Raw genomic sequence first — 10034 nt, 5'->3', positions numbered from 1 at the left:
CCCCTCCCCCCCAACACAGGTAGTACAGGTAACACTCACCAATCATGTGCGCCAGCCCCTCCTCCTGGTAGTAGCCGAGCAGCAGGGAGATGATCATAGCCACGCCCAGCACCAGCACCACCAGCAGCACCAGCACCACCACCGTCTCCACCACCCGCGCCCTCAGACCCTGTGAAGGAGGAGTGGAAGAGGATGAGGAGTCGGTAGTGGAAGAAGGAAGGAGAAGAGGATAGAGAAGAGGGGAAGAGAGAAAAGAAGAGGCAAGAGGAAGGGGAAGAAAGGGGAGTTTATTGAGGATGTATTGAATGGGACGTGGGGAGAGGAAGAGGTGGATGGGGAGGAAGTGGTTAAGTGGGGCAGGGAGGAAGAAGAGGGGAGAGGAAAGGGGGAGAAAAAGAGAAGGGGAAGAAGAGGGGAAGAGTAAGGGAGGAGAGAAGAAGGGGGGTGAAGGGAAGAGATGAGAAGGGAAGGGAAGATATTGGAAGAGAATGTCAGAGAAGGAAAGAGAAGGGGAAGGGAAAGGAAGGGAAGGGAAAGAAGAGAAGGGGAAGGGAAAAGAAGGGAAGGGAAGGAAGAGGAGGTAAAGAAAGCATAGGAAAGAGAAGGGAAGAGAAGGGAAGGAGAGGAAGGAAGAGGAATGGAGGGGAAGGGAAGAGAAAGGAATAGGAATGGAAGAGAAAGGGAATGGGACGGAAGGGAAGGGATTAGTAAAGAAGAGAAGGGAAAGGAAGGAAGGGAAGGGAAGGGAAGAGCAGGGAAGGAGAGGAAGGAAGAGGAATGGAGGGGAAGGGAAGAGAAAGGAATAGGAATGGAAGAGAAGGAAAGGGAATGGAACGGAAGGGAAGGGAAAAGAATGGCTAAGAAGGGAAGGAAAGGGAAAGGAAGAGAAGGGAAGGGAATGGAAGGGAAGGGAAAGGACGGAATGGAAGAAGGGAGAGGAAGGGAGGAGAGGGAGGGGAGGTGCAAGAAGGAAAAAAAATAAGTTAAAAGGATTGCGAGGAGAGGAGGAAAGGGGAGAGGAGAGGGAAGGGGAGGAGGGAGAGAGGGGAGAGGAAGGGAGATGGAACGCCAGGGTCAGGGAGAGTAAAAGGGGAGGGAGGGAGGGAGAGGAAAGGACGAGAAGGAATGCTGGGTTACGAGAGAGAGAGAGAGAGAGAGAGAGAGAGAGAGAGAGAGAGAGAGAGAGAGAGAGAGAGAAAGGAATTAAAAAAACGAGGAGGAAGATATTGCTAAATGGATGAAGAGAAAGGGGGGGAGGGAGGGAGGGAGGGAGAGAATGTCAGGGTCAGGGAGGTAGGAGAGAAGGTTAAGGAGGAGGAGGAGGAGGAGGAGGATGTTGGCTTTTACTGCTCGAAGGAGAGAGAGAGAGAGAGAGAGCGAGAGAGAGAGAGAGAGAGAGAGAAAAACACACACACAGACACACACACACACACACACACACACACACACACACACACAGAGAGCTTCCCCCTTTCATATCCTTCCCTTCCTCTCCATTCTCTTCCCTTCCATTCCCCTCCCATCTCCTCTTCCTTCAACCCTTTCCATGCACTCCTTCACCCCCCCCCACACACACACACACACATACATACAAATATACTCGTACATACATACACAAACCCTCCCGTTACCTACACCAACCCACCTATCCATAACCCCTTACACCCCCCCCCACCAATACATGCATATATATTCAAACACACGATCTTACCTTGCGGGATCCCGGGAAGCCCTCCGACTCGGTGAAGAGGTAGGCGAAGGGCAGGCCGACGAACAGCGACAGGTTGGACAGCAGAAAGATTATATTCCAGAGCCCTGCGTGGAGGAGGAGGAGGAGGAGGAGGAGGAGGGAGAAGAAGAAGAAGAAGAAGAAGAAGAAGAAGAAGAAGAAGAAGGAGAAGAAGGAGAGGAAGGAGGAGGAGTAGGAGTAGAAGAAGATGACGATGAAACAGAAGAAGAAGAAAAAGAAAGATCGTTAGAAGAAGGGGAAGAAAAATGTTTTATAAGAGAAAGGACAGGAAAATGGGAAAAGAAGACCAAGAGAAATATATATAACAAGCAGAGATGAGAAAAGATATGAAATGAGGAGGAGGAGGAGGAGGAGAGGAAGAAGATAACAAAGAAACACCAAAGGAAGAAAAAAGAGTAAGACAAGGAGAGGAGGATAGAGAAAAGAGCAAGCGGAATAAAGAAAAACAGAGATGAGAAAACAAGAAAAAAAAAGGAGGAGGAGGAGGAGGAGGAAGACAAGAGATATACAGGAAGAAAAACAGGAAACAGGAGAAAAAGGAGGAAATAAGATATGCAACAAGAAGAGATGAAGATATACGAAAGGACGAGGAGAAAGAGGAGGAGGAGGAGGAGGAGAAGGAGGAGGAGGAGAAGGAGGAGGAGAAGGAGGAGAAAGAGGAGGAGGAGGAGATGAGATAGAAATTAACAGAGCAAAGATAACAGGAAGGAAATGAGGGATGACGGAAAAGATAACATGAGATAGAAATGAATAGAGGAAGAAGATGAGGAGGAGGGAAGGAATGAGATGAGTGGGAGAGAGAGAGGAAAGACATGATGAATGCAAGTGAGGGAGAGGAGGGAAGGAAGGAGGAAGAAGGGAGACAACGAGTAAACAGAATAATGGGAGAGATTAGCAATTGAATTCAAGGGAGGAGAGAGAGAGAGAGAGAGAGAGAGAGAGAGAGAGAGAGAGAGAGAGAGAGAGAGAGAGTTAGTACACAATCTACAATAATAATAATAATAATAATAATAATAATAATAATAATAATAATAATAAGCTAAAAAATATATACCAAATAATTAGAACATTCCACAGGTGTCTGATTGTATTCTCTCTCTCTCTCTCTCTCTCCAACACACTGTCTCATCTCACATCCGTTCCAGATAAAATCTCATCCATTACTCTTCTCTCTCTCTCACTATCCCACCGCTGCCACCAGTGTAACAATCTCTCTCTCTCTCTCTGCTCACCTTGCACCAGCGACAGGTTGAGCCACTGGACGTAGAGGGAGTCGCGGTAGAGTGTTAGCACTTCGTTACTGAGGATGCTGACGGGCAGGAGCAGCACAGCGCCCAGGGACACGGACAGGCTGAACGTACAGAGCCACAGCCTGCAGGACATAGACACAAGGGGGGTTAGTTGAGGTAGGTTAGGAGAGATGAAGTTTGGTTGGGGCGGGTTGGGTTAAGTTAGGTTAAGTGATTTTTGGTTTCGTTGGGTTGAATTAGTTTTGGTTTGGTGGTTTAGGTTGAGTTTGGTTAACGTTTGGTCTAGTTTGGTTGGGTTAGGGAAAGGTTAGGTTAGGTGATGTTTGGTTTCGTTGGGTTGAATTAGTTTTGGTTTGGTGGTTTAGGTTGAGTTTGGTTAACGTTTGGTCTAGTTTGGTTGGGTTAGGGAAAGGTTAGGTTAGGTGATGTTTGGTTTCGTTGGGTTGAATTAGTTTTGGTTTGGTGGTTTAGGTTGAGTTTGGTTAGGTTGGGGTAGGTTAGGGAAACGTTAGGTTAGATGATGTTAGGTTTCGTTAGGCTGAATTAGTTTTGTTTTGGTTTGGTTTAGGTTGAGTTTGGTGAATGTTTGGTCTGGTTTGGGTTTGATCTGGTCTCTCTTTATTTGGTATGTTTTAGTTTACATTTGTTTTGGTTCAAATTGGTTTAGGTTTGACCCGTTATTTTTAAGGTTTGGTGAGGTCTGATTTGAATGTTTGATCTTGGTTTGGTTTGGTCTGGTTTGGCTTAGGTTTGGACTAGTCTGGGTTATGTTTGGTCTTGGTATGATGGTATAGCCTGTTTTACGTTTGATTAAAATAGGTTGGGTCAGGAAGAAAATATGTTTTGGGGGTAGGAAACTGCTGCTTTGGCCATGGATAAGTTGGAGCATTGACATATTAAAAGAAGGCAAAGATATGTGAGGAATAAATAGAAAATATAGCCACGGATAAAGAGATAGATATATTAAGAGTAAGGCAAAATATATGTGAGGGATAAATAGAATATATAGCCATGGATGAAGTTCAAGTATAGATATATCAAGAGTAAGTTCAAGTATAGATATATCAAGAGCAAGGCAAAATATATGTGAGGAATAAGCAAATAATATAATAGACACAATTATAGACGTCGAACTGGCAACAAAAGTAAGTCTTGGGAATATATCAACAAACTTAACTATATCAACCTAGTAATGACATGTAAACAATAACCACGTGGTATGATGTAAACAAAAGTCACGTGACAAGCAGTATGTAAACAACCACATGGGAAAACAAACAAACAAGGATGATTCTTTTAAACACGTGGTATTATGTATATTTAGAGATTAACAAACAAACTTACAAACACGTGAGGTCAGAGAGTAAAGTTTAAATGTACTGAATGACTCTCTCTCTCTCTCTCTCTCTCTCTCTCTCTCTCACACACACACCAGCATCACCACCACCGTTACCACCACAAAAACAAGTCACCACCACCATCAACACCACAACACCATCACCACCACCATCTACACCATCACCACCACACCACCATCATCATCAACACCACCATAGCAACAGACATCACTATGCACTTAAAACACCACCGCCGCCGCACCCAAATTTACGTGCACACACACACACACACACACACACACACACAAGGTCGTCGCGTACAAACACACACACGTCCGCATCGCAAGGTTATAGACGGTCCATTTAACACAGCGAGGAGAAGAAGAAGAAGAAGAAGAAGAAGAAGAAGAAGGAAAAAAGAAAATAAGGAATACATATGGAAGTGAGAACGAATACAATAGAAAAGATACGAAGGTGAAAAAGAAATGATAGTAGAAAGGGGGAATAAGGAAAAAAATGTGATGAAAGGTAGATAGATAGGGTAGTAAATGAAGGTGACATGGAAGATACGAAGATGAAGGAACGATGGTAGAGAGGGAGAATAAGGAAAGAAAAGAATAGGATGAAAGGGAGCAAAAGAAGAAGGAAAGGAGGAAAAGGGAAGGGAGAGAAGGAAGGTAAGATGAAAGATACGAAGATGAAGAAGGAACGATGGAAGAGAGGGAGAATAAGGAAAGAAGAGAATGGGATGAAAGGAAGGAAGTAGAAGAAGGAAAGGAGAAAAAGGGAAGGGAGAGAAGGAAGGTAAGATGAAAGAGACATAGAAGACATAGAAGAAACGAAAGTATAAAGTGAAAGAAAGAAAAAGAATGGCATACGAAGAAGAGGAAGAAAAAGAAGAAGAGGAAGAAGATAAATAGGTTTATGAGGAAACGCAGAAGAAATTGCACGCCATCTCATTAACACACACACACACACACACACACAATATTCACCAGGAAGACTCAAGTAACGGTAAGAAGAGTGTGTGGGAGGAGGAAGAAGAGGAGGAGGAGGAGGAGGAGGAGGAGGAGGAGATTTGTCACACTTACCTACAAAAGTCTTAAACACACACACACACACACACACACACACACACACACACACACACACACACACACACACATTCTTTTAGAGTTTATAATCACAATGCAACATAAGGTATTCAACTCTCTCTCTCTCTCTCTCTCTCTCTCTCACACACAGAACCATAAACATAAAAGAACCAAAATTATACTATAATAGAGAGAGAGAGAGAGAGAGAGAGAGAGAGAGAGAGAGAGAGAGAGAGAGATCCGACGTTGTTTCATCCCGAACTGACGTTGTTCTTCTCTCTCTCTCTCTCTCTCATAACGGGCAAGAGAGAGAGAGAGAGAGAGAGAGAGAGAGAGAGAGAGAGAGAGAGAGAGAGAGAAAGAGAGAGAGAGAGAGAGAACGTTTTATCTTTCCTTCCCCTCCCTTCCCACCTTACTTTTCCCTTCCTTTCCTTCCTCTTCCCTTCTTTTTCCTCTCCTTTCTCTTCCTCTTCCCTCTCTTTCCTTCCCTTCCCCTTCTTTTTTCTTCTCCCCTTGTTTCTACTTTCTCTTCCTTTCCTTCTCTCCTTATTTCTCCTTCTTCTCCTCTTCTTTCCTTCCTTCCTTCCTCCTCCTCTTTCCTCTCATTCCCTTCTCCTTCCCCTCTTTCCTTCCTCCCTCGTTCCCCTCACACCTATCCCCTTCCCTCTCATTCCCTTCCTTCTCCTTCCTCCCTCTCCCCTCTCCCACACCTCCTCCCTTCCCCTCTTCCTCCTCCCTCCTCCCCCTCTCCTCTCCTCCTCCCTCTTCCCCACTCCTCCCCTCACCTCCCTCCTCACCTCTCCCCCTCTCCCCCCCACCCCCTCTCTCCCCCCTTTCCCCTTCTTCCCTCTCCCCGCAAGTTAAAAGCCATAACCAAGTGGTGGAGGTTCTTCCCTTATATTAATTGGACCCCTTACACAATCTTCCCCTCCTCGTCCTTGCCAAGAGAAGAAGGAGGAGGAGGAGGGAAGGAAAATATGATAGATAAAGAAGAATATGAAGAGGAGGAGAAGGAAGTAAGGAGAGAGAAGAAAAGAAGAGAGCAAGTGAGAAAGATGGAGACGGGAGAATGAGGAGGAGGAGGAAGAGAGGATAGGAAAGAAAAACGAAAAGAACATGTAAGAAAGAGATAAACGAGGGAGGAGGAGGAGGAGGAAATAAGGAAGGGAAGAAAAACGAGAATAACAGGTGAGAAAGAGAGATAGAGAGGAGATAAAATGAGGAGGAAGAAAAGGAGAAGGGAAAACACGAAAACGAAAAAGTAAAATAAGGAAGAGAAGGAAGAATAGGAGGAGGGAAGGAAGGAAGGAAATATGAAGAGGAGAAGGAAAGGAAGGAGGGAGGGAAAGAAAGGAAGGGAGAATCAGAAGAGATGAAAGTAGGAATGAAGGGAGTAAAGGAGGAAGGGAAGAAGGGAGGGATGGGGGCAGTGAAGGGAGAGATGATGAAGGGAAGGGAGGAGGAGGACGAGGAAGAGGAAGAGGAGGAGGAGGAGGAGGAGGAGACTTACAGAGACATGTTTGTTTTCATTGAAGCAGAGAGAGAGAGAGAGAGAGAGAGAGAGAGAGAGAATAAAAAACGGACACAAAAGGAACAAAAAACATTCCACGAAACCTTTTAAAACAGGCAAAACCTCTCTCTCTCTCTCTCTCTCTCGGTCATACGGCGCCAGCACGTGACCAGCTGACATATGTAAACAAAAACAAAAATCAGCTGATGTGAGAGAAGGGAAATGAAGGAGAAAGAGAGAGGAAGAGGAAGGGAAGGGACGAGGAGGAGCAAAAGAAGGGAAGAGGAAGAGCAAAAGAAGGGAAGAGGAAGAGGAAGAGCAAAAGAAGGGAAGAGGAAGAGGAGGAGCAAAAGAAGGGAAGAGGAAGCAGGAAGGGGAAGGGAAGGGAATGATAAAGGAGGGAAGGGTAGAGAATGAAGGAAGGAGGAGGGGAAGAAGGGAGGGATGGGGGCAGTGAAGGGAGAGATGATGAAGGGAGGGAAGGAAGGAAAATATTAATGAAGGGACGGAAAGAAAGAGAAAGGAATGAAGGAAGGGAAGGGAAGGAAAGGCACGGGGAAGAGAAGAGAAGGAAGGAAAGGAAGGAAGGAGTGAAGGAAGGGAAGGGAAGGAAAAGAGGGCAAGAAGGAAGGGTAGAAAGAGGGAGGGAGGGAAGGAATGAATGAATGAAGGAAGGAAGGAAGGAAGGAAGGAAGGAAGGAAAGGGAAGGGAAGGAAAGGAAAGGGAAAGAAAGGGGAAGGAAAAGAGGGTAAGAAGGAAGGGTAGAAAGAGGAAGGAAGGAAGGAAGGAAGGAAGGAAGGAAGGAAAGGGAAGGAAAGAAATAGGAAGAAAAAGAAGGAAAGAAAGAAGGGAAAGGAAAGGAGGAAAGGATGGAAGGAAAGGAAAAACAAGGACTGGAATAAAAAGAAGGAAGATAAATAATTGGAAAAAAAACGGAGGGAAGGAAAGAAAGGAAGGGTGGAGGAATTGAGGTAATATGAAGAGGAGGAGGAAGAGGAGGAGGAGGAGGAAGAGGAGGAGGAGGAGGAAGACTAATTACCAACCTATCTACCTTAACCTGTTATAATTTATAGTCTCTCTCTCTCTCTCTCTCTCTCTCTCTCTCTCTCTCTTTTTTGAGGTCATACGGTTCCCCTACACCCACTCCCCCTACCACACCCTTGAGCATGTTACTACGTCTCTCTCTCTCTCTCTCTCTCTCTCTCTCTCTCTGTGACAAAGCTTGCGAGATGCCAAACACGCAAGGGCTAAAAGTGTTAAGGGTGGGGAGGAGGAGGAGGAGGAGGAAGAGGAAGAGAAGTGAGAGTAGAGGGAAATTATGAGGGAGAGGAAAGAAAGGTAAGGGAAGAGGAGGAAGAGAAGAGGATGATGAGGAAGAGGAGGAGGAGGAGAAGAGTGAGGGGAAGAGAGGAAGGAAATGGAGGAGGAGGAGGAGAGAAAAGAGAGGAAAGGAGGAAGGAAAGGAAGGAGGAGGAGAGAAGAGAAAGAGTAGAGAGAGAGAGAGAAGAGAGAGAGAGAGAGAGAAAGGAGGAGGAGAACAGAGAGAGAGAGAGAGAGAGAGAGAGAGAGAGAGAGAGAGAGAGAGAGAGAGAGAGAGAGAGAGAGAGAGAGAGAGAGAGAGAAGTAACGGAGGGAAAAAGTGGAGGGACAGGAAGGAGGAAAATAAGGGGAGGGAGAAAAATGAGGTAAAAAGTGGAGAAGGAAGGAGGAAGGACAAGGAGGGAAAAAATGGAGAGAGAGAGAGAGAGAGAGAGAGAGAGAGAGAGAGAGGAGAGGGAAAGAAGAGGAAGGAGGAGAAATGGAGGGAAAGAACGACGCAGCAAGTTGTGAGATGATGGAGGAGGAGGAGGAGGAAGAAGAGGAAGAGGAGGAGGAGGGATAAATGATGAACGTAGGAAGTTGCGAACGAAGATGGAGGAGGAGGAGAAGGAAAAAAAAGAGAGGAGGAAGGATAAATAATAAAGATGAAAGCAGGAGGAGGAGGAGGAGGAGGAGGAGGAGGGTAAATAAAGTGCAGTGACAGTTAAGGAGGAAGAGGAGGAGGAGGAGGAGAAGGAGGACGGGGAGGCGTGTGGTGGCGGTGGTGGTGTGTTGATGCATATTGAAGAAGTGGTGTTCAGTGGTTGATTTGCTTATTTATGTTATTTTTTCACATTCTGACTCTGGTGGGGCTTTGTGGTCGGCCCCAGCTCGTTATGGCGCGGGCAGGTCTTTATAGTGGCGCCATCTCGCTCTTTGATCCACTGACTGACATAATCTAGAACCTGCATATGTTGAGAGATGATGTAGTGATGCTGACTGGTGGTGATGTGGTGTTGACTGGTGTAGAGTGGTGTTTTTCAGTGTTCTATGGGTGTGGTGGTGGTGTTGAGAGGTGTTTTTCAGTGTTCTATGGGTGTGGTGGTGGTGTTGAGAGGTGTTCAGTGTTCTATGGGTGTGTTCGTGTTGGGTACTCACGCTATCCTGTCCACCATAGCCTCGTCGTCGTCGCCATGTCGGGGGGGCGGCAGGTTGGGGGCCTCCCTCCGCCTGTACCGCAGCACCACCACATGCGAGGCCACAGACAGCAGCAGCAACACCACCAAGAACACCTGCGGGAGAAGAAGAAACACTGAACTTCAAAACAATTAGCAAGACATCAACTTTTCTTATGACTTTCCTCATCGTGAATCGCTCTTTGCAACACCTACAAGAAATACATCATTAATAGTATAATACAAGAAACACTAGAGGGAAAAACTTCAAAACAAATGGTAACACTGCAATACTGTTTCTTGTGACTTTCTTCAACATTAAATGCTCTCTGCAACACCTACGAGAAATACACCATTAGTAACACAAAAAAATACCAGAGAGAAAAACTTCAAAACAAATAGCAACATGACAATACTGTTTCTCGTGACTTTCTTAAACAATAAGTGATCTTTGCAACACCACCAGAAACACCCAAGACAAATATACAGCTGGTAACACAAGGCAACAGAAAAATCTAGCAATACACTGCAACACAATTTAATGCATCACCGCCACCACCACCACCGCCAAGCAAAACACACCATTACAGACATCCACGTCATCACCACAGCTGGCAT

General features: G+C 45.7%; 1 protein-coding gene across 1 annotated transcript in view; it reads right to left on the bottom strand.

Annotated features, from left to right (window-relative positions):
- Window positions 1-10034, bottom strand: part of LOC126986288 (protein LMBR1L-like) — a 53721-nt gene that overhangs the window by 28219 nt on the left and 15468 nt on the right. The window contains exons 2-5 of the mRNA XM_050842259.1: window positions 9400-9533; window positions 2983-3122; window positions 1712-1815; window positions 40-169 (exon numbers count right to left, since the gene is read on the bottom strand). Of these exons, the coding sequence (XP_050698216.1) occupies window positions 40-169; window positions 1712-1815; window positions 2983-3122; window positions 9400-9533 (508 nt within the window). The remainder of the gene's footprint in view (window positions 1-39; window positions 170-1711; window positions 1816-2982; window positions 3123-9399; window positions 9534-10034) is intronic.

The sequence above is a fragment of the Eriocheir sinensis genome, chromosome 61 (assembly GCF_024679095.1).
Source record: "Eriocheir sinensis breed Jianghai 21 chromosome 61, ASM2467909v1, whole genome shotgun sequence".
NCBI lineage: Eukaryota > Metazoa > Arthropoda > Malacostraca > Decapoda > Varunidae > Eriocheir > Eriocheir sinensis.
The sequence above is the reverse complement of the archived record's forward strand: the minus strand, read 5'-3'. Positions and strand labels throughout refer to the sequence as shown.